The following is a 23,961-nucleotide window of genomic DNA, read 5'->3' as shown; positions in this document are numbered from 1 at the left end:
GGTTAGATTTTTACATCATCTACTTAAGATTCTCTGAACTTCACTTTCCTTATTTATAAAGTGGGAAAGATAATATCTATCTTATCGGTAGTATGAGGATTAGATATGATCATGTATAGAGGGGAGTAGCCATTATAGTTATTTAAAACAAGTATTTCCATCCCACCAGCTTAAGTGGCTTATTGGTTTCTGGCTGTAAGGAGAGGGGAGCAAACATGAGGTCTAAGGCCTCACATTTGAATGGTTAATGATCAAGTTCCCATTTGTTACTTACTGGACCTAATGTTGAGAAATTTTACGGGACATGAAGATTCCAAGTGTAGAGGAAGAAATCGTAGAAGTCCTGTGGACCGTGGGATTTTCTTTTCCCTGAGGAAAATCTTTTGGTCTGTTATCATAATTGCTACTTGTTAAAACTGGTAAAATACTTGTTAAGGCATATGACTTTCATGATCAAATGATTTGTATATACAAACTCCTAACATTTTAGAATCAGAACCTCTTCTCTAGCATCATCAGCTCCATTTTGGGTACTTTTCTATGCAATGTGAATTCTACAGACTCAGGCTTATGGAATGAAGGATGGATATTGACTTCCTGGATTTCTCCTGTTCACTCGGTGTATGCTTCTCTGCTGACTGTGGCTAGTCTTCCTATAGGAGCCATCCATTACCATAACCAGGTCCCAAATCACATCAACATCCAGATGTCATGCTTTTTTTATGGGGAAGGGATAGATCTCGGGAAATGGGCTATGAATTCTCACTATTGATTTTAGAAGTAGATAAAAGATCTAAAAAAACTCTCTTCCCCCTCTATCTGTGCCTAACTGATAGGTGGCTTTTAATCTATGAGCACGGAAATAGACACTTTATTAAGCATAAATGCAAAATGACTTAATTGCTGCGACCGGCAGCAGGGATCAGGTACTCTGGATCAGTATCCAATAACCTGTGTGAAGAGGATATGAAGACTTGACTTAATTCCTAGAGGAAAAAAACTGGTTCTTTGGTTAGGTTCCTTCTATCACTACAGAAGAACCCTGCCATCACATCCCCAGTGAGGTCTTTCTGAGCACCCCACTTCAAGTTGGAATCCTCCTTAACACTCCCTGTACCCCGTTTCCTACTTTTCATTTTTCTCCATTGTACTATTAGCACCATTATAGTCCATATTTTACTTATTTTTTGTACAGGCTCCTCCCACTGGAATGTAAGCTACATGAAGGCAGGGATTTTTGTCTTTTGTTCACTTTGCCTAGAACAGTTCCTAGCACATTAGAGACACTTATCTTTGAAATAAGTGGACAAATGAATTGAGCAGCTCCATTTCTACTGAAATCAAGGTCATTTGACAAAGTTCCCCTAAATTTCCCCTTCACCTCAGAATGTCTGGATCCTTAGCCATCTTTGCCCACTCCCTCGCCAAGACCAACCCTTCGGCTCTGTTCTTGATTATTCTCTTGCTCTCCTTTGGATATTGCTGCTTCAATTACTTCCTCTCATTCATATTTTTTAATATTTCTCTTCTGATCCATTCCCTTCAGCCAAATCTAGCAATCTACTTAAATCTGAATTTTCCTTGACATCGCTATAGTATCTGTCAACTATGTCCATGTTTTCCTTGAAACTCTTTCTGTGGCTTCTGAGATATTTCCTGGCTTTCTAATTGCTTGCCCTGTCTCCACCGGTTCCTCTTCTTCCTCCTACTCCCTGAACAGACCCCAGATGTCTGCTCCTTTCCCATACCTTCAATCGTCACCTCTGTGTAGATGATGCTTAAAATGATTACATCTCCAGCTCTAACTCCTCGATTGAGATCCAGTCCCACACATCCATGATTCATTACTTGAGCCCGAAACCTTGGAGTTGAACTCTTATGTCCCCTACTTCCTTCTATCAATGGGTTCCACCTCAGATTTTACAGCACACCCCCATCCCCTGCCAAATGTCTTTCCATCCATGTCTCTCTCCCACTTTTGCCACATGATAGTTCCTGTCCTTACACTTGGCTTACTGAAGTGGCCTTCCAGTGCCTCTTTGCTTCTATTTGCGTCCAGTTGCTCTTCTTCAACATATCCAGCACAGTAACACTGGATTCACTTTTATGAAAATATGCTGATTATATCATCCACTGGATCAGAAATCTTCAGTGATTCACTCTTGCTTTATAATGAAGTTTAAGCAAGGATTCAAAGTCTTCCACAACTTGATTCCAACCAACTTCCCACTGTGTTTCCTAATACTCCCTAAGTTCTCAACAAATTGAACTCCCTACCCTTCCCGACACCTGGAGCTCTCTTATTGCTGTGGATTTGTTCATTCTTTCTACTTTAAGTCTCCTTTCATCAAAAGTTTTTGCATTTATAAGACCCAGCTCAAATACCAAATAGATGAATAACTACAACACGAAGTACTATATGCTTCATGTCACTGGAGTACAAAATAATATAGGAATCAGGTGGGAAGAGTTTATTTCTACTTCTAGATTATATAAGTCTTTTAAGAAAGTGTCCAATTGTCATTTTTATGTATGAAAACATAATACTTTGCATATAATAGTTTACTTGATCTCTGTATGGTATCCACATGCAAGAGACACCAATATGAAGGTGTGTGTGGGTAATCCTGTGAGTATCCATTTATCCTTTATCATAAGAAGGTATCTCCTACTCCCTAACAAGATTACAAGTTTGTTTTGATGACAAAGACTTGCTTTTCAAAACCATTCTGATTGTCTGACACCCCGTAGACAGCCATTAACATTGGCATTTGTTCAACTCACAGTTACTACTGTGCACGTACTCTGTAACAGGCATCTTGCTAGATGCTTCCAAAGATGAATGAAGACTCAGCTTCCTCCTAAGAAATTAAATTCTATGGTCTTAAAAAATTAATGAAGCTATGGAGTATGCGTGTGAGGGGGTTAGGGAATAGCATTTTGACTTCTGTTTTCCCCTTGTTCAAATGTAATTTTTGCTCCACTTATGACCACTTAAATTGAGCTTTAAAGGATATTTGCTTCCACAGGTAAGAACAGGACGTCATGCTCAGTCATAATCTCAATATTGTGCGAGATGTGTGTTGATCCCTTGGCACCATCCCCTCCAATGGCCATGGCAAATAACTCCACCTTCAGTTCAGTCTGCAAACCAGCTGCCACCTATAGGACACAATGTAGCTTTAGAATCAGACATATTTGAGTTCAGATCTTGGTTTTAACCTGAATTTGAGCTAGTTACACTCTCTAATCTTATTTTCTCATCTATATGTTTGGCACTCATGAATGAGTGCCGTTATGGCATCTAGAAGGGTTACTGTGTAGATTAGTTATAGGTAGAGTTCCGTTGAGCAAATTGGGCCCAGGACAAACTGTTGAAGGAGAAAACCAGATGCTATTTAGGAAGAAAATGTCAGTGTACTGGTGGTGAAATGCAGGCAAACTTTTACAATGCCCATAGTTGTGCTATTTCTTGAATGTCAGCAGTGAGTTTCTATGGGCATCCTTGCAGATAAAGGTAAATTTAAACCAAGAGAGTACCTGAGCCCCCAACTTCCCTGCCCTGCCCCTTGGTTTATAGTGTTCCTAATGGAGGACCTCTGATGTGACAAAGCCAGCAGAGGGAGACAGAATGAGTTTAAGTGCCAAACTGCTTAGGTCTGAAAGCTATGTGGAAGAGGTCTGGACAGACAAAGAAGAAACCCAATATCTAATGAAGAAACACAGCAAGGAATGGGCTTCTTGCCTTGTTCCTTGAAGAGACCACTGGCCAGGAAAGAAAGAGCTGTTTGTGTTCCTAAGCTGCCTCTCCAGGAGGTAGGTTAAAAAGCAGACTTGAGAACAATTATCTGGAAAAAATACATCAGAAACCACCACATGGAAAGCAATTAAGATACAAATATGTTTTTTTTCTTCAGTATATTCTATAAAAATAATAGTACTGAAAAATGTTTCAACTTCTTCAACAATGTGCTTGTGAAGGTCTGCTTACTGGAGGGTATCCAATGCTCTGCGTCTGAGGACCAGGCCCTTTGCCCTGGAGCCCAACAATGAGGGCAGGGCTGGGATGACGTCACTCTGCCCGAGGCAGCTGGCATCCTGCCAACGACTCAGGTCTACCTGGACTCTGGGCATATTCATTCAGTGTTGGCAACTAAGCAAGCTGAATAGTGGTTAGACTTACATATGGAGAAGTCTGTAGATTATATTTTTGCAGAGCCAAAACTGACTGGCAAAAAGGAAAAAAGTAATAAAAAAAAAACCTAACAGTAGACAGTGAGCTTCAAAGAATACACGCTGGGTTTTTAATACCTACAAAGGTTGATCCAACAGTCATTTTTGGCTTTTGGCATCGCCCCCACTTTAAATGAAAAAAATTTGCTAACTTCTCAGAACAGTGGAAGAAGAGCTCGCTTTGATTTTTGCTTTTGCTTTATGTTGCGAAGTTTCTGGAATCTTGACACAGTACAATGATGAAATGTGACAGAGAGGTACTCATGAATTGGTGGATCTAACCCCAACGTATATTTCTGTTTGGAACTGCAGCCCGCAAACTACTGTTCTATAGACCATAAGATATAAGGGCTGGAAATGGACTAAGAAATTATCGGGTCCAAGCAACTTCTTGTGCAGATGAGGAAAGCAAGGTGCAGAGGGTTAATTAACCAACATCACCGAGCTACTGGTGGCACAGTCGTAACAAGAGGCCAACTGATTCTGCACCCTATCAAACGGACCCTTCTGGGTCAACATACAATTGTGAATGTTTTAAGGTCTTGGGACTTTGTTTTAAGGTCTTGGGACTCAGTGAACACCACGTGCTGGTTCTGGAAGTGGACGCCCTTGCTTGGTATTCCCATGAGACTGTGTGTTCCTGTCTGTGATGAACAAGCATGTGTCTACCAGATGTCCTCACTTCATTCTGTCACTTAGTCATACATCGCAAGTCCCCACTATGTGTGCAGCTCTGGGAGCAACTTATATATGTCTACCCATTTTTAACACCCCCTGTCCCCTGTCCCTATCAGTGGTATTCAAAGTTTGTTGAATAAAATGGAAGGAATGTTAAGATGATGCACTGACCAAGAAATAAATGTTGAGATTTACAAGTGTGATTTTATTATGTTTTATATGTTATTTTATATATTATATTTTGTCTATTTATATATTTGTAAACTTTTGTTTACTTGATACTACATTTCTGAAATTGTAATTTAAAGCAAGTGGCAATATACAGCTTTTTTTATTAAACACCCCATTTTGGGGAATGTAGCAAATAAAATTAGAATAGGTTGACATTTTAAAATTGGTATTTTCAGAGCTCTTTGGAGAAATGAGGCAGCTGATGACTTTAATATACTACTATTTCTTAGAATGTCATTAAATAATATTCTCTGGCAAATAGCAAAAGAACAAACCAAATTTATATAAAATACAAAAAATAGAATATTTATTTTTCCAAGAGATTTTTTTCATTTTGCAGAAGAATTTATTACAGGATACCTTTAGGTAATCAGCTTTCCAAGTGCATGTCAAATCATATTTAATTTTTAAAAAGGTATTTTTCATGCAACTGTGCATAACTGTAGTATTGGGACAAATGAGTGAACTTCAGAAAAGTTTCCATAGCTGGAAGTTTAACTATTTATGCAAAGGATCTGTCTCACAGCTATAACATGCAATACGCAATGTCAAGCCACACGGCGTACCCAAAAGGCACCTTTTGCTTATGATACTAGAAAAGTTAGACTTACACATGATTTAAACTGAATGTGTAGAATGACTTAAAAAGCCCACTTCCCTGGAAACACACACACATTCACATGCGCACACACACGGACACACACAACAGGTAGCGCATAGGACTTACGGGCCCGGGCTTGTAAGTCACTTTCAGTCCTGTGCTGGGTGGGGGCTGCTTCACCCTAAACCTACCAGGCAAAAAGATGGGAATAAATGTATGCCATAAGGAACAAGCAATGAATAAACCGGGATGTTATAAAATCAGGAAGGTGTTAATATTTGCTACAAAGGAGCAGGGGGTCCATACCATTAGGAGAGATACTCTGGTTTCTCTTCAGATCACATAAATCTTTCGCCTTTTACCATACCATTAGGAGAACAACCTAATCATCACTTGGGAGAAGAATCTGGGGCCCATTTCACAACTGCCTTTCCAACAACAGTTTTCATCAGCGTCAAACAGACTCCAACCCCAGTTTCAACCCTCGGTTATTGGATGCTGCCGAGCCGCTCGGGCTCGGGCAGACTGTCATGAATGTTTGGCTTCTGTGTGTGTTGCAGCGTGGCCACCAGCATGAACACCGAGGCTGACTGCCAGCTCATTAAGCTGAAGAATAAAGGCTCTTTTGGAAAGCTCTGGAGCATGGGAGCCAGGCTTGCTCTGTCGTGGTATGGCGCTTGCATGTTTGGGCAGAAGAGAAACAGAAAAGGCTCAGAGAATGTTGGAGAACTTGAAAAGCCCTGTGCTCACACGTGGGGCTTTATTGATCTCTTTCCCTTCCTGTGGTTTGTGGGTTCTGCCTGAAGGTTAAAGACCTGGAGTAAATTAAAATGCCAGGGAAAGCCTACCTCCACGTTGACCTCAATCCCGCTCCTTCTACCAGTAACTTTGCTGTGTGTGCTGTAGCAGCTGAATTTAACAAGCCGAGGAGTGAAATCTCGAAAGCTAAAATTCTATACTGAGTAGACAGGATCTGCACGGATGAGTTTTATTAGTTTGAAGTTGATTCTCTATTTTTCCCCACCCACTCTGTTGGCAGCAATCTAAAAAAACCAATAATGTCTGATCTGGTGGCCTGGTTGTGTCTGAGGAACAAACATAATTCCTGAAGCTGGGTATTTGCCTCAACTAAAATGGGATGTGGATCTTTTCAACTGGATGCCTCTGCAGCTTTGTTCCATCTGATTTCCAATCTTGAGCCCAGAATCATAAACTGGAAGCACTTGCCACTTACACTGAGCATAACTCTGCAATTGAAATAAACATTTATTCCACTTTTTAGGGGGGGGACCCACATTACACCCAAGTTTAATGCAAAATAGAATGGGGAGCTTTTGTAATTGGGAGTTGTCCTGTATAACATAGAATATATTGACCCAATGGGAAGGACTGAACTCCCTCAGGAAGCAGTGACCACAGCTTTGCTGATAAAGCTCCGTGCCACAAACAGGTCCATAGAAGACTTGAGATCCAGCCTTGCTCTAGCCTACAAGACCTTAAAACATATTACTCTGACCCTTTATAATAGTCTCTAAGGTCTGTCTCTATAAGTTCCACAATTCTATTGATCTGGAAACAAAGGACCCTTTTTCTTGTCACTGAATGCCAGATACAGAGTATTTTCAACTGGGAGGACAGGTTGTGAGTTACGGTCAAGTCAGATCTTCAGAGGCAAAAGGGCCCTAATGACTCAGGTGATTTTTTTTCCCTTTTTGCCCCAATTATGCAGAAATAAGGTAATGAAAATCACTTTTGGATCAGACCTGAATGCCTTCATGGGGAGAGGGCAAACAGATGTCAGCCGGTATTACAGTTGGTGGCGGATTTGAGAAAGAGACTTTCAGGTTTTGTGCATTAGTTCCCATAACACTTGCACAACTCCCCCTTCACTCTTTGCTACTGCAGATCAGTCCTGAGTTGCTTCTGCCAAAGTATGAATAATGATTAATGGGAGGGCCAAGAAGTGCCCACCACATAGTTGAGGCTTGATAAACACTGAGCTGATGAAGAATGAATGAATGAGTGAATGAGTAAATGATGAATGAATGATGTGAAGATTCAGGAGTCAAGGTATAATTAGAGTTCAGTTCAAATAAACATTCATTGATGGAGGCAGCTGAAGACAAGTCCCAGCACAGGAGAAGGGGACCTGAGCAGACCTTTGGTGCCTTGTCCTCACCTGCAGAAGTCCACTCCCATGTTCTTGAGCTTTACGGTGGTGGCATAGGTGTGTCCCTCTTCAAGCACTCCAAACTTCACTGATGGTGGGAGAAGGTGAAATCCAAAAGGGGATGAATTCACATTGTTAATGGCAGCGGATGCAACAGAGGATGTTTTCACTCTTCCTCCAACCGAATCTCGCACCTTTGCATTAAAGGAACAGTAATCAAATAAAAGAAAATCGATTTCTACGTTGTGTTCCCAAGATAAGAAAAGGGCTCAACTGCCAGAGGAAAATAACCGCTTGGCCGTGGGAGGAAATGAGCTTAACAGTCTTATGTAATCCTTACAAGAGCGCTGTAAGGAGGTATTTTAGGTTTTGCTGTAAGGATAAAGAAGCTCAGGTTCAGAGAATTTGAAAGACATCATTTGCTCAAGTGGTAAGTGGCGGAGTAAAGTTTCAAACTCGAGTTTGCCCGATTCTAAACTTTACGCTCTTGGTGCCAGTGATTATCAAACTTCAGCTTCCATCAGAATCACCCGGGAGGCTGGTTAAGACCCAAATTGCTGACTCCACCCCGAGAGTTTTTCAATCAGTAAATCTGGGATGGGGCCCATGAATTTGCATTTGTAATAAGTTTCCAGGCACTTCCAATGCTGCTGGTCGGGAAATCACACTTTGAGAACCACTGCCCTATGCCCTTGTTATTCCCCAGATCAGCAGCACAGAGCCCACCTGGGAGCTTGTTGGAACTGCAGGCTCTCAGGCCCCAGTCACTCAGAATCTGCATGCTAACAAGATCCCCAGGTACTCCTATCACATTATCAGTTACAGACATTGCAGTAAGTTCTGTGGTGACCATGAACACGGAGTGCCATGCAAGCATCGAAGGCTGACTCTCAAAACTGGATTGGTTGGCTCAAGGCAGGGTTCCCAGCAGAGAGGCGAGGGAATCTTAATCTTAGAGGCCCTGAGGAAGGAAGGAGCTTGGTGCTTTTGGAGAACTAAGAGAAACCCACAATGGCTGAAGTGAGTATGGGGTATAATGAGGGTAGAGAAGCAAACAGGGCTTGTCACGATGCTGTCATTTGGATTTTACCCTACGAGTCATGAGAAGGGTGGCCAGTGATCCCCTTAGCCAGTAGTGTGCTGGTAACCTGGCTCTTTGCAAAGAACAGTTGATCGGTAACATTTGCTGATTTCCATGGTGCAAGAATCCCTAGCAGGCTGATTTCAAGCTACCAATGGCTTAAGAGCTGGCTCAGCCTTAGCTCATCTCTGTGTGACCTGAATGCCTTCATGGGGAGGTGATCTCGCACATACAGTGAATAGCAGTTACCCAACCGCTGGAAATCAGCAACTTCAATGAGTCAGGATTACATAAAATGCCGGCTGGCTCTGGGAACTTGGTTCCCATGTCAGGTTTACCTTGGTGAGAGGTTGAGACTTGGGCTTGGAACTCAGCAAGTAGTGCGGCAACCTCACTTTCTCTTTCCTTGCTTGTCCTGCGACATCCTGCAGCAGTGACTGGGTTGGAATTTTCACGGGCGCACAGGATTCTGGGTCTGTTAGAAAGTTTAAATTACGCCACATGGACATTTTATTCAAAGACATCTGAGGTCCTACCAGAGTTTATGAGAACATAAACCAACTTGGGAAACGTTTCTCCTTTCCTTTTTAGGTGAATTCACATTGTTAATAAGTTAAAGAACTTATTCAAAGGAATAAAGGTGTTTTTTTTTTTTTTTTTATCAATTCTAGTGTTGCATCTTTACATTTTACAAGGAGATTTTACCTAACGTCAATTCTCACAACACCCCTGTGAGATGGGCAGGGCAGACGCTTATTAGCATCATCTTTTTAAATAGAGAAAAGTCAAATTCTGAGAAGCTGAGTGACCAGATCTCCTCAGGGTTCATTCCATTAAATCAACAAGGTACAACACAATAAACACTGACTCTAAAGATCTCTTAAAACCAATGGGAGAGAAATCATAAGTTTTTTTGGTTCGACTCCTACATTTATACTTCTAAAAAGTGGCTTAGTAATTACAGATAAATTAAGCCAGGGAGTTAAATCCTCAGATCACTGAACCTGGCAAAGGAGTGAGCAAAAGTAGGTAATTTACATAGCTGCAGCTGTATGCATTTCTCCAAATATCCAGGAGGTTGAAACAAAAACAGTATTTTAAATCATCATATTTAAATATCTTTTCACACATTCAAATCATCAAGAGAGGGAAGGCAAGGAAACAAATATTCTAGTGTCCACCATCTGCAGGCACCACAGGTATGTTTTTACATACAGCATCTTACTTAATCCTCATAAAATCCTACGAGCTGAGGGCGATGGTAATTATGATTATTGTACGTTCAGCACTCTCGCCATTGCCCACCTGTACCCCCAACTCCTACCACACATACTTCCGGTGCCACCACATCTCTGGCCCCAGCCTTCAAGATGGCACATAACTCATGTACAGCCAAAGCCGGCCCTTCACCAGGATATTCCCACAGAAGGCGATGGGGATAATCCCAACTTGCCTACTGAGTTATGGATCTGGAAGAATCAAAATCTTGGACCTCTATTGTCATGGTCCTTGCCACATGGACATAGTCTGTTCTTTGCAGGAGAGGATAAACCGAACAGGGACAAGTAGGGACGGGGCAAGATGGAGGCAGGGGGATACCCAGAGAGAGGGGCAATCAGACAAAAAGACACCCCGGAAAAGCTAGAGCACCTGGATCCAGTCATCCCTGGGCTGGCACCATGTCCACTACTCTGTGGTTTGCTTTTGAGCACCAAGAAATGTCCCCCACTTTTCTGTTCAGTGAGTTTGAGTTTGAATTCAGTTACAAATCAAAGCGTCCTAACAAATAATAGTATCTCTCTCTCTCTCTTTTTAACAAATGAGGAAACTGAAGTTAAATAACTTGTCCAAGAAACTAAAAGAAGTGGCAGGGCTGGAATGTGTGCCTAAGAGAGTCAGCCTCCACCAGGAATGTGCTCCTACTAGTGTGAGATAACAGAAAACCTATATATTGGTTTCCACCCCTGGTTCCTGGCACAGAACTCCTAAAACCCTGGGAATTTCCTAGATGATAAGAGTGCTAGGAACATCTTTTGTTCTAAGATTTGGTCTTTGACCCAGGTTCCTGACACGGAACTCTTAAATGTGTTGGACTTTCCTGGGTGATTGCAGTGTCTTTTGATCTGATGAGGCTACTCTTGGTGGGCTCCTGGATGGTTTCAAGATGGGGGCCGTTCCCCAGAAAGACCAAACCATGATTAGAAGCTTGGAACTTCCAGCCCCACCTCCATCCTCTGGGAAGGGGAGAGGAGATGGAGATTGAGTTAGTGATTGATCATGCCTGTGTGGTGAATCCTCCATAAAAATCCCCACAGTGCGGGGTTCAGAGAGCTTCTGGGTTGGTGAACACATCCATGTGCCTTGAGGGTTTGCACCCCAACTCTACAGGGAGAGAAGCTCCTGTGCTGGACCCTTCCAGACCTTACCCTATGTACCTCTTCATCTGGCTGTTCATCTGTGCCCTTTATCACATCCCTTATATAATAATATATGAGTTCTACCAAATTGTAAAACCCTAGAAGGGGGTCCTGGGAACTCCAATTTATAGCTGGCTGGTCAGAAGCACAGGTGATAGCCTGGACTTGTGACTGGCATCTGAAGTTGGGGGACAGGCTTATGGGACTGAGCCCTTAACCTGTAAGGTCTGCACTAACTGTGGTTAGTGTCAAAATTGAAGTAAATTGTAGGACACCCAGTTGGTGTCGTGGAATTCCTTGGTGTGGGAAACCCCTCCCTCCCACATCTGGTCACAGAAGCGTTCTGTATGAATAGTGAGTTTTTCCTAGACAACTACCCCAGTGTATCCCAAACTCATCCGTGCATCATAAAGCTCCTGGGCTAATTCTAGAAAAATAGAGATTCCCAGGACACTTGCCAGACAAGCCCTATTATAGACCAAAATAGAATCAAAATCTCTGGTGAGGGAACTCAGTGAGCAGTTTTTTAACGTATTTTATTCTCTTTGGTCACCATTTCCGACATATGCAACCATGCTAATGGCTTGACGTGGCTTTTTGTTTGTATTCCTACCATATGCATATTACTGTTTTATGTGAATGCATTTTACCAGTCTAATGGGTTCTAATTAATCGCTCATACTGTTGTTATTAATAGTAAATACTGATACCGCGTTTATCACATGCCAGGCACTACTCTAAAAAAGCATCTTACAGATACTCATTTAATCCTGACAATGCCGTGATGTATATACCATCATTTCCCCCTTTACAGAAGAGGAAACGGGAAGAGACAGAGGGGTTAGACAGTGTGCCCAAGGTTACACATCTCTTCTCGAAGGAGCCAGGTAGAGCCTGGATTCTTAGCTCTGCTCCATACCATGCTGCCTCCCATAATACAGATGCATGATCACCCCACTGAGCTGCCCCTGGGCTTCAGCAGGGATTGAAAGAGGGGAGAGGAGTACTAGAGGGTCTTAAAGCAGCTGATACAGAGGTACTTTAATATTTGAATTGGGATGGTCCTCTAGTGGTATAATCTGAATATGACGTCAGGGCCTGACCCCCCTGAAGAAGCTGTCATGGCTCCCCATTTCTACACTGATTCAGACTATAGTATCTATTCACAATAATTTTTTTCCCCTTCCTCTCGGGGCATGGCTTTATTTGCTTCCTCTCTGAGCATGTCTTCCCTGCAGGTGGAGCCTATTTCTCTGCCCCACTGACATTGAGCTCCGCTACAGGACTTGAGCTGAGCAGTGAGAGTATGGGTAAGGGGCAGGGGGCCAGCTCCAAGCAGAGGCTGTGAGGGGCAGTGCGCATTTCCACTCACCTCTCTTGAGCTTCGCCCCTCTGCCCTGGGAGCAGCTAGTCCCAGGGGGTGGCAGCTCCTTTCATTTGGGAGCTCGGACACCCCCACATTTCACCTGCAGCCCTTGGAGTGCTGGTAAAAGTTTAACAACTGCCTCTCTGGAGAAAAACTGCCCTGGTTTGGACACTTTGCACATTTGCAGTATTTGCTGATTACTCGCCTGGCCAACTCAAGCTCTCGGTGTGGTGTCACCGAGTGTGGATTTGGGAAGGGAGGTGCACACTCAGATCTCAGGGGCCTCGTGGGGCCCCTAGTGTGTCCACTTGAAGCCTGGAACAGAGGCTCCCACAGCCCACCCCCAAACCCCAAACCCTTAAAATGCTTGTTTTAAACCGCTATCGGGTTTATACAATTTTATTGCAGCAAATGCCAAGTACATTTTTATTTTACAAAATCCAGTCCTCCTCTACCTGACTCTATTGATGACCAAATAAGAACCACTGAACTATTTATGCTAGTTTCCAGTTCATTTCTGCCTTCAGGGTTTGGAACACATTACCCGCCCCCCCTTTTTTTTTGGTATAAATATTCTTTCCTTCTTCCTACATCCGGAGGGCAGCATAATAAAATATGGAAAATGAGGAGTCCAAAACCTCATTTTCTTGCCCTCCCAGATTCGCTGTATGATTTTAGATGTTGCTTGACTTCCTCTAGGCTTCAGTTTCCTCAAGCAAAATGAGGGTTTTTCTCAGTGATCCAATTTTAAATCTTAAAACCTCTGAAATCCAATCTCTTCTAGGCTAGCTCTCCCAGAGAGCTTTCCCCCACTCTCTTCCTATTCTGAACTTCCTTAAACTGTATTGTTTAAATCAAAATGTAATCTACTACTTTCAGCAAGTCACATTATTTTCTCTCATTTCAGAATCTCCAAGCCTAGGGGTGTGATAGGTGTCCTTGTTTCAAAGACTTTTTTTCCTTCTTCAAAAACTCCTGTTTCTTAGAAGCTCGTGCTATCAGACTGTATTCCCTATGCCGTCCCCATGTACCTGTCTTCTACTGACCTCTCAATTGTTCCCTGGATTCCCTGGAGATCTTGACACCCTGGATGGACTTCCAGGTCACCTCTCGGTGACATCACCTGGACAACCCACCCAGCACCCTGCACTTCTCCCCCCAGAAACTCCCATGGTCGAATCTTGACCTCGCCAACACCAATAATGTTCCCATTTTCAGAATCTGTTCCTGCTTTCCTCTCTAGGTCACGACCTCTTAATCTTCTAGCTCATTACTCCATGGTATCTGGCACACAACATTTGACCTCACTGACACCTCTAATCAACTGACACTGTCACCTGAAACAATCGGTCACCCCCTTCCTGCTTTGCTTCCTTGTTTCTCTGGAATGGACTTTCTATTCTATCATTATACCCACTCCTCTGCCATCAGACTTGCTCATCTGCCTCATACCAAACATGCAAACCCACCTGCCAGTGTACCCATATTCCTTCTCCTCTCTCCTGTCACTATGGATGAGGTGGCCCTACTTACATCCAAGGTCATCCCACTCAGGGATTACCCCAAATGTCATGTCCTCTCACCTTCTATAGAACTTTGCTCTCCTACAAGTAGGCTTCCTCCTCCTGCATTGTAAGTTCTCTCTCGCTATTGGATTATTGCTTGCAAATCAACATCCTCCCGTACATCTAATTTTTTTACATCTCTCCCTTGGTCACGCATCTGCCCCCATCTGCAATGCCATTTCTCTCTTCAGCAAATCTCTTGTGGGAAGCTGTGCATTCCTGCTGCTGGTTCTTCTTCAGCTGTTCCATACATAGCCCACAGCCCACTTCAGTTGGCTTCAGGCTCCTCCATGTCCTGAGAGCGCTCTTGCCAAAATCACCAGCCATCTCCATTTTACCCAGTCCTGTGGGTATTCCACATCTCACTGGACCTCCTGGGGCCCTTTGAGCCACTGGAAACACTGATTTTCATGCTCCTGTTTTTCTCCTACCTCACTGGCTTCTTCTCAGTAGCCTTTTGTGGTCCCTCTTCTGCCTGATTTTTACATTCTACAGTTTGCCTTAGGGCCATGGTTCTCAAAGTGTGATCCTATACCAGCAACACTGATCACCTGAAACTTGTTACAACGACACATTCTCAGTCTGATGACTGGTCACGCGGTACATACCCTGGGAACCACCCTTGGTTTCTCTTATTCCTCAGCCACACATCCAGTGGACCAGCAAGTCCCGTTGGCTCTACCTCCAGAATATATGGTTCCAGTTAATTTGCTTCCCATCTTCTCTGCCTCCACTGCCCTTGTCAGGTCTCGGCCGGGGCTCACGTGTCCTGCCTTGGTGGCTTCCTCCCCCACCACCGTTTCTACTTGTCTGCTCCCCCTTTCCTCACCATGAGCTATTATCCACACAGCTACTGGGATGATCTTGTAAAAATAGAAATTAGTCATGTACCTTCCCTATTCAAAACCTTCCAGCAGTGCTTGACTACAAACTACACTTAGACTAAAACCCAAAGCTCCTTATGCAGCATCACACAGTCTTATCTCTACCCCTCCCTCTGACCTCACCTTCCTTTGCTTCTTCCTTTGTTCATTTTCTTCTAGCTCTATGCCCATTTTTCTGCTTCTTTTCCCCTAAGGGTCTTCATACTTGCTGTTCCCACTACTTGCACCATTCCCCTCCCCCACTGGTTGCATGGCTGGCTCCTTCTTGTCATTCTGTCTAAGCTCAGATGTCCTTTCCCAGAGGGGCCTTCTCACCCCCTAATGAAATGCCGTCCCTCTCTCCAAGACACTCTCTATACATTATATATGGTTTTACTCTGTGCTAAGCAATCTGAATTTATCTATTTCATTTGCCTACTTACTTATTGTCTAAGTCTGCCCATAGTAGGCACAGCTCTATAAGACTTTAGCCTCTTAACTGTTGCATTTCTGGTGCCTAGAACATGCCTGGTGCACAACAGGTATTGAGCAAATTATCCACTAAATGAATAAACGTTATACAAGAGATAACTTTAAAATTAGGAAGGCAAAAGGGAAATCCCTTAAGTTACCCAAAAATGTGGCAAGATGTTCCCTCTGTAAGAGGTAATTAAGACCTACTGGCAGACTCCCAGCTCACTTCCACTATGGACCATGTCCACAGGCATCAAGAAGTGCAAATTCACCTACACAATTTAAATTACTCTGTTTTTCTTTTTTCTTACCAACCATAAAGTTGAATTAACTTCAGTGAAATCAGTGTAATGTGATTCCCCGGTACTACAATTGCTTTGTATTATTCCATACTTTAATTTCTGCTACCTCGATGAGATGATGTGCTGCACAAACTAGTTTATGTTTCTCTTCTAGCACCTGCAGACCAAGAAAGCACTGAAATGGTAGGTAAATCTGAGTCCAACTACCAAATTACTGACTGCTTCATAAAAGCTACCAGGTTCCTGATCTTTAGTAAATAAGGCAAGCTCTCAGATCTGTGAGGGATAAAATCAAATAAGGCAATAAATTAATTAAAATAAAATAAATAAAATAATAATATAAAATAAAGAAATAGAATACAATAACAATCTAGAAAAACATATTTCCCATCTTTTCCTTTCAATCTTGGACTTGTAGTCATTCTCAAAATATTTTTTGAGATACTTCGATGTGCTAATAAACCTTACAAAGTTCTTTAGCTCCAGGATCTGTGACCCTTTAGAGTTTATTCTGTAACCACAAACCACACACTCAGCTACCAGTGCCATCTTCCCTAGTCCCAAAAGACAATGTTCAGTTTTGAGAAAGAATAGGATAAAACAAATGACTACCATACCTTCAGTAGGTTTTTCTAAATTTTCAGTTTGGTTCTGGCCAGCATTCTCCTTGATATTCACAAAATTCTTCAGTTTTGGAAGACCCAGTGGGGATTGTGGGGATTCCTCTTCTGAGTCTGGCTGGCCATCTAGAAAATCCCAAACAAATACTATAATAAGTGATACTCTGGACAATGATACAGGGACTACTGATGTTTTTATTCTTCTTTACAATAAACAAGGTGCTCCCTCATCCCCGCCTTTAGAAAGATGAAATGGAAGAAGGCCATTCAGAGGGAGAGATTCTTCATTATATGATGCAATGTCTGCCATTAAAGAACAGGACAGTATCTGCAAAGAACACAGTCCCCGGGAGTTAGCTGGTTCTATAAGATAATGCAGTAGTTATCTTGGTTGGACTATGAAGCAGAGACCAAGTAATTTAGCTTACTTTTACCTAGCAAGAGAAACTGAGATGTGATTTTTTAAAAAAGTTTCCAATCTTAAATCCATTCATTATTATGACGATGTAGCTCTTTATTAAACTATATCTAAGTACAACATGAAACAAATTTAAAATAAATCTATCAAGGGGTGCCTGGATGGCTCAGTTGGTTGAATGTCCCACTCTTTTTATTTTTTTTAAGATTTTATTTATTTATTTGACAGAGAGAGACACAGCGAGAGAGGGAACACAAGCAGTGGGAGTGGGAGAGGAAGAATCAGGCTTCCTGTGGAGCAGGGAGCCCAATGTGGGGCCGGAGGCAGACGCTTAACAACTGAGCCACCCAGGCGCCCTGAATGTCCCCCTCTTGATTTCGGCTCAGGTCATCATCTCAGGGTCCTGGGATCAAGCCCAGAGTCCGGGATCAGAGAGGAGTCTACATCAGGATTCTCTCTCTCCCTCTGCCCCTCCCCCTGCTCTCTCTCTCAAATAAATAAATTTTAAAAAACAAATCTATCAAGGACTGGGGATGCAAATACATTTCAACTTGTATGTGGGCCACCCTGGCTGAATGCTGGTGGCTGCCTGGAGGATTGTTGAGGAACGTGTGGCATTGCCCCCTTTCAAGGGGACAGTAGGCTTCATTGATTAGAGTTGTCTGCCTGGGAGCAGATGGGCACCAGCACCATCAGCCTTCATCTCTGATTTCTCCCATCTTGTGTCTAAGTCATTGTTCCAGCCTTACTCTTTGCAAACTCTGTGGTAATCAGATATTTTCTTTGGCTGTGCTCATTCCAGGCAGTTGAGCCTCTGTATTGTGCTGTGCACTAGAAAATTCCTCTATCTGAGTAGTTTAACTACCCAGTTTATTAAAGAGAAAGACTAAATTCCATTTCATCCCTAAATTCTCCAACATGCATCTCTTGAAATGGAGACATTGTTCTACATATCCATAACACCATCATCACACCCAAGAAAACTCAAAGATATTCCACAATGCCCTCAACTATATAGTCCTCTATTCAAACTTGTGTAGTTGCTCCAAAATATCTTTTATAGCTCTTTATTTTCTCAATACAGCATCCAAATTTATGTGTAGCATGTAGTTTATATGCCTCTTAAGTCTCTCTATCTCTTTTTTTAAGATTTATCTATCCATTTGAGAGAGAGAGAGTTGGGGGGCAGAGGGAGAGGGAGAGAAATCCTCAAGCAGACTCCCTGCTGAGTGGGGAGCCCAATGTGGTGATTGAACCTGGAGATCATGACCTGAGCCAAAATCAAGAGTCAGCCGCTTAACCAACTGAGCCACCGGGTGCCCCTAGTCTTTTTTAATATAGAAAAATTATCCTATTTTTTTCTTTTAATGCCATCAACTTTTTTAAAGAGCTCAGGACAGTTATTTCACAGAATATCTACATTCTGGATTTGTCTGATTGTTTTCTCTTGGTTAAATTCAGGTTAAGGATTTGGGGCAAGAATTCTACATAGGTCCTAGGCACTTCATATTGCATTACATGAGAAAACACCTAATGCTAGGCTGTCAAAATTGGTAGAAATTTGATCACTTGGTCAAGCTGGAAAATGCTACAGCTCTCCATTGTAAAGACACATTTTCCTCCTTATAATTAGGTATTATGTGAGGTGATAACTCGAGCCTGCATTTTTGCCTTGTTCTCCACCAACCTTTCATTACTCCCCTGGTTTGTACATTAGTCAGGTCTTCTAAATGTTTTTAGGTAAATTTTAAGCATACAGGATGAAAACTATTTATATCTTGGTTTCCTCAAATAACTCAGCCAAATTTGTAATCTACAAGTCACAATAGGTTATGCCATTAGCTAGTCCTGGCACAAAAGCTGGTAGGAACTGGTTATGTCTTAAGAGGCCATTGTTGGGCATTCTTCTTTTAAGCACATTAACAGGAATAACAGCGCCATGAACACATTACCTGGATGAAGATCGGATGTATTCTGAGGAGTTGCTTTGTTTGTATCTTCCTCTCTCTTTGTAAAAGGAGGCAAGTTTTTAGAAATGGTGTCCAGATAATTAAACTGAAAGGAAAAACCAAAAGACTTACTTTAGACTTATGCAAGCCTGGAAGGCAATCGCCGCAAGCACATTAAATTGACAAGCAACGATGAAAGCAATTTTTTTTTAAGGCTCTGAAAAGAAAGTTTGCAAACTAAAAGTTTTCCAAGAGACTGTTTAACTCAGTTCTAGATTTCGTCAATCTGTCATAACTTCCTATAACTTCTTCTCAGGCAGCTTTTGGTTAATAATAGAATCTGGAGAATCCATAGCAATATAGGGAGCTCAAAACACATGAAAATATTCACTTTGCTTGAGAGTGTCAAGGTTTCATAGAAGAGGAGTGCTCTGTCTCCATGGGCTTCCAAGAACTCGTAATAATTTAGTGCTATTTCAGCAGCAGACGGGTGCAGACATTTTAACGGAATAAAAACTTCAAAATGGAATCTATAAGAGGATAAAAATAGGGAGAATTTGACCCAAAAAAGGGCTTAAGAGGGAGGGGAGAGGGTAATTAATAGTGACAATGCAAGGCAGAGAGGTGGAGTGGTAGTAATACACTGGCAGCGAACTTCTCCTTAGGTGTAAGACCTGAAATTAGTTTTCCCTCTCATATCCTTGTGAGGACATGGATTTGATGAAAGGTAAAGTCAGTTGGGCTGATGCAGGAAAGAAACGTCAGGAAAGGTTGATTACATAATGACATATGCATTGCATCAACTTTTGTAAAGACTCTTATTCAATTGTTGTTAATTACATTCAATTACCTGAGACTGACAGAACTTGCTCAATTCAGACTTGAAGTAGGGTGATACTACTTTGTTTCTAATTTCCATTAGGTAGTTTTGTGTGTTTTCAATTTCCTTCCTGGTTGATATTTCCATAATGATAAAAAGAAGACACAGAATTTTAGCTTTAATTCCCACAGAAAATGGAATCACCAACGCTAAAACTGGTAAGAATTAACTCATCAGAAATTTTTTTTTGTCAGTTTGTTTTGGTTCATTTTCTGCTCCTTCTAGAATCAGTCACATTTCCTACTTCAGAAATCAGACTTTCCTTTAAGATAGGAAATAATGATGCCAGGTGGTAGTGTGTTTTTACAGTTGATCTCAAAAGACTAAAATCCACACGGTTGACCTTTTTTGCATGTCTTTCAATTCTCTGAGGTTTAAATGCCAGTTTAATTCTACTGTTTTCCATAATTTCAGTAGGAGGGGGTAACAAAAGCTAAAACCCAAACCTAAGGAATGGTTTATGACTAGTGTGATCAGTGATTAAGAAGTAAAATAAAAGCAATCATGATAACCCTGCTAGTTGTCTTTCCAATATCAGAACCCTATATTGGGGAGGTGATACACCAGCTAAAAACTTCACTTCCCAGCCTTTCCTATATACAGGGAAGGCCAATGAAAAGAAACTGAAGCCACTGGGTAAGACTCCAGATAGCCTTTAAAGAGGGCTGACACAGCAGAGAGGCTTTCCCTTTGTCCTTGTCTCATCTCTTTTCCTACTTCCTGAAATATGGATGAAATGGCCGCAGCTGCAGCAGTGATTTTGCAACCCTGAGGCAAACTTGAAGATGGAAATCATGTGCTAGGATTAATGAACAGATAAAAAGAAGAAATCTGAGTTCCTGACAATGTTGTGGTGCTGCTTACCATGGACTGCCCACTTCTGACTTCTTTTACATCAGGAAAGGTAAGCTTCTTTCTTGTAAAAGCACTGACTAGGGGGGTTGTCTGTTAAATGTAGCTGAACCTAATCTTATCTGAGATAGTTCTCATTTTTAGGTCCTTATTACATGCCAGAAATTTTACCAAGTGCTTTACACATCTAATCTTACACTAACTCTATGAGTTACTTTTATTATCCCCATTTTACTGGTCAAAACATCAAGGTGTAGAAAAGGTAAGTAACTTACCTTAAATCACATAACTAGTAAGAGGTGAAGTCTGAATTAAAACCCAGGTTGCCTGCCTCCAAGCCCATGATCTTGATAAGTGCATATGTTAGTCAGCTATTAACCACCTAATGTGTGAGCTGAAAGATACTTCAGGTATTAAATGGCCCAATCATCCTCATTTTACAGATAAACACACTGAATTCCTGAGGTAAATTTTACTGAACTTAAACAACCAAATTTTACTGAACTAAAACAACCAATCATTCAGCTGTAAGTAATCAAACTGGAACTGACTCTAGGTCCACTGGCTCTGAGACTAGCCCCTTTCTCTTATACTAGCTGGCCTGTCAGAAAATACTGACCAAATCAAAATATCATCTTACTTAAGCAACTTTAATTTCCTATTAAAATATCTTCTCTCTACTGCCTCACCTGATTCATTCCTCAGTCTATGGCAGTGTGGCCTATTGCCTACAGTCTCTTAGAGCTGGTCTCACAAAATAAATCTCCCAGGTGATAAACCCAAATTCCTCTTTCCATTCTCCTTTCTGATTCCTCCACAGAATCTGACACTTGTTGATCACCCTCCATTTCCCGGAAACTCTCTCATTTCTTAACCCTCCTCCCCAGATCCATTTCCATGCTGCCAACACTTCTCTTTCTATGACACATATCTAATTATGCGTTTTACTGTCTTCTTCAAAAACTTTCGTTGGCTTGCCATTATCTTCCTGTAGGTTAAAATCTGAAATTGTTAATGTTTCAAAAATTTTTTAAATGTGAACGGATAACACATGCACATAATTCAGAAAGTATTAAAGAGTATGTAATAAAAAGGAGGTCTGCATCCCACACTGTCCTCTAACCTCTCCATCTCCTTCCCCATAGGCAATCATTGTCACCAATCTCTTAGAACTCCTTTCAGGGATACTCTATGAGACAATACATACCTTCTAGTTTGACCTTGAATATAGGGGTGGCCCATAGACGGAGGGTCCTATCTCACCACTTCTCCCACACATTCTACAAGGTAACCCAGACATTTTTATGAAGAAGAATCTTCATCCTTCCTCCAGTCATTGTGGAGAGGAGCCATGCAAATGTGTGCGACAGTACCATATGAACCACTATATACTCAGTAAATATATCTGGCTTCCTTTCCTGATGGGTGGTATCCTCAGCTAGGAATAAAAGGAAACCAAAGCACATAATGCTTAGAGCACACTCCTCATCTGAATTATAAGAACCTTGAAGGCTTATGACTAGGCTCTGCATTAAGTTCTAGGATATTTATTAGTATATTAGAATTAACAGAGCACAGAGAGTACCTGAGAACTTTCTTGCTTATGAAAAGAAGTGGATCTACGTAACGGTCAAACGGGCTTCCTTTAGAAATGGTGACATCCTCACTCATAAGCTGAGTAACCACTTGGAAAAATGTAGAAGAGATTCAAATAACAGCAGAGAGCCTGGATGGTAGGACCTTTCAACCTATCTCATTTCCATGACCCCACGAAACTGGTCCTTTTCACATGCTTAGATATACTTCCAGATAGAATTACCTCTTTTGTGCCAACTTTTCTTTCCAGTGCTTTGCTTGTGTTGTGTACCTGGGGGAAAGGAAAGGAAAGTATGATGGAAAAGGGCAATGCTCTCAGCTTACAAAAATACAAGAAAAACCTCCACTGTATGATAAATTGTTGACAGTGTAGGAGATGAAAGTCTGAGAGTTCATGGATGTCATCCCCCAGAGTTAGGATACTGTCTCTCCATTTCCTCAGTCACTGTATGCTTCACACTAATTGGAACACATTATGGGATGAGCTTACCTCCATTTCTTTTCAAAGAAATCTGAATCCAGTGTTTCTGGCAGATGTTTTGGAGCAGTAGGCAAAGATTGCTTGAATAAATCGGTTAGGTGGGCTGCAACTTTAAAAAGAGACAAATTTAACTTTTATCCTCACTTCTTGATGGCACAATGCATGGTCAGTGCCCGATTACTCACTTGAGAGGATTTCTAAGAGCCTACATTTAATCTATCAAGTGTTTTCTAGAATTTCCATGACCGAGCTCTAATATAACAGTAAACCAGACCACTTTTAGGAAATAGCCTATGAGAGAACACACATCTTCTTGTCAAAATGTAAAATGTAGTGACCTCTCGTTTATCCCACAGCATTAGGGGAATCAGTGTTTTACTTAACTGAATTTCTTCATATCTAAAACACCAAAACTTAAAAAAAAATTAACCATTTTGTTGAAATTGTTTTTCTAAAAAAAATCTATGGATATGAACATAATACAATAGTTATTTGATAATTTGGGCAGTTATTCTGAGCCTATTCCTCAGAACATGGTCTCAGTGGGATGTTAACAAAGATTTAAAAAATTAAAAAGGTTCCATGTTTTATGGTTATATGAGCTTGGGAAACATTGATTTATACAAGGTTAAATATGTTTTGTTAATTTACACTGTGGCTCTCTAAAAAATAAGGCAATATACAGGATTATCCAAACTTATTTTATCATAAAATTCATTTTTGGTGCAGCCATTTCATAAATGAGTGTTTTGGGAAATACTTTGGGGAGAATTGACTGAAAATCACCACTCTTAATATTTCAAGGGCAGCTGTGAGCATGCAAGATCTTGTTTGACTCTTGTGTCTGTTTGTATGTTTGAAAAATATATTTAGTTCGTCCTACATTATTAGGCAACCTACCCATTTACCTTTATGGTGATTGTTCCCTCATGCCACAGGTTACAAATTCAAATGCTACAAGGTAGAGATCCCAGATAAAGTATAGGGCATCTAGTTTAATTTGAACTTCAGATGAGCAACAAATAATTTTTTAGTATAAGTATGTCCCGAATCTAACATGGAATAAACTTATACTGAAAGGTTACTTGTCGTTTATCTGAAATTCAAATTTAACTGGGCCTTCTGTATTTTTATTTGCTAAATTGACAATCCTAGTATAATGGGCTTCCCAGGTGAAAGAGTGA

At 41.4% G+C, this 23,961-nt stretch overlaps 1 protein-coding gene across 1 annotated transcript in view; it reads right to left on the bottom strand.

The window, feature by feature from the left end:
* Nucleotides 1-279: 279 nt before the first annotated feature.
* Nucleotides 280-23,961, bottom strand: part of SPAG17 (sperm associated antigen 17) — a 219,474-nt gene continuing 195,792 nt past the window's right edge. Inside the window, exons 39-48 of the mRNA XM_078072554.1 lie at nucleotides 22,787-22,886; nucleotides 22,520-22,567; nucleotides 19,819-19,918; nucleotides 18,972-19,074; nucleotides 16,599-16,727; nucleotides 9,333-9,469; nucleotides 7,923-8,107; nucleotides 5,870-5,930; nucleotides 3,018-3,162; nucleotides 280-419 (exon numbers count right to left, since the gene is read on the bottom strand). Coding sequence (XP_077928680.1) covers nucleotides 280-419; nucleotides 3,018-3,162; nucleotides 5,870-5,930; nucleotides 7,923-8,107; nucleotides 9,333-9,469; nucleotides 16,599-16,727; nucleotides 18,972-19,074; nucleotides 19,819-19,918; nucleotides 22,520-22,567; nucleotides 22,787-22,886 — 1,148 coding nt within the window. The remainder of the gene's footprint in view (nucleotides 420-3,017; nucleotides 3,163-5,869; nucleotides 5,931-7,922; nucleotides 8,108-9,332; nucleotides 9,470-16,598; nucleotides 16,728-18,971; nucleotides 19,075-19,818; nucleotides 19,919-22,519; nucleotides 22,568-22,786; nucleotides 22,887-23,961) is intronic.

The sequence above is a fragment of the Halichoerus grypus genome, chromosome 5 (genome assembly GCF_964656455.1).
Source record: "Halichoerus grypus chromosome 5, mHalGry1.hap1.1, whole genome shotgun sequence".
NCBI lineage: Eukaryota > Metazoa > Chordata > Mammalia > Carnivora > Phocidae > Halichoerus > Halichoerus grypus.
This window is presented reverse-complemented; position numbering and strand designations above follow the sequence as displayed.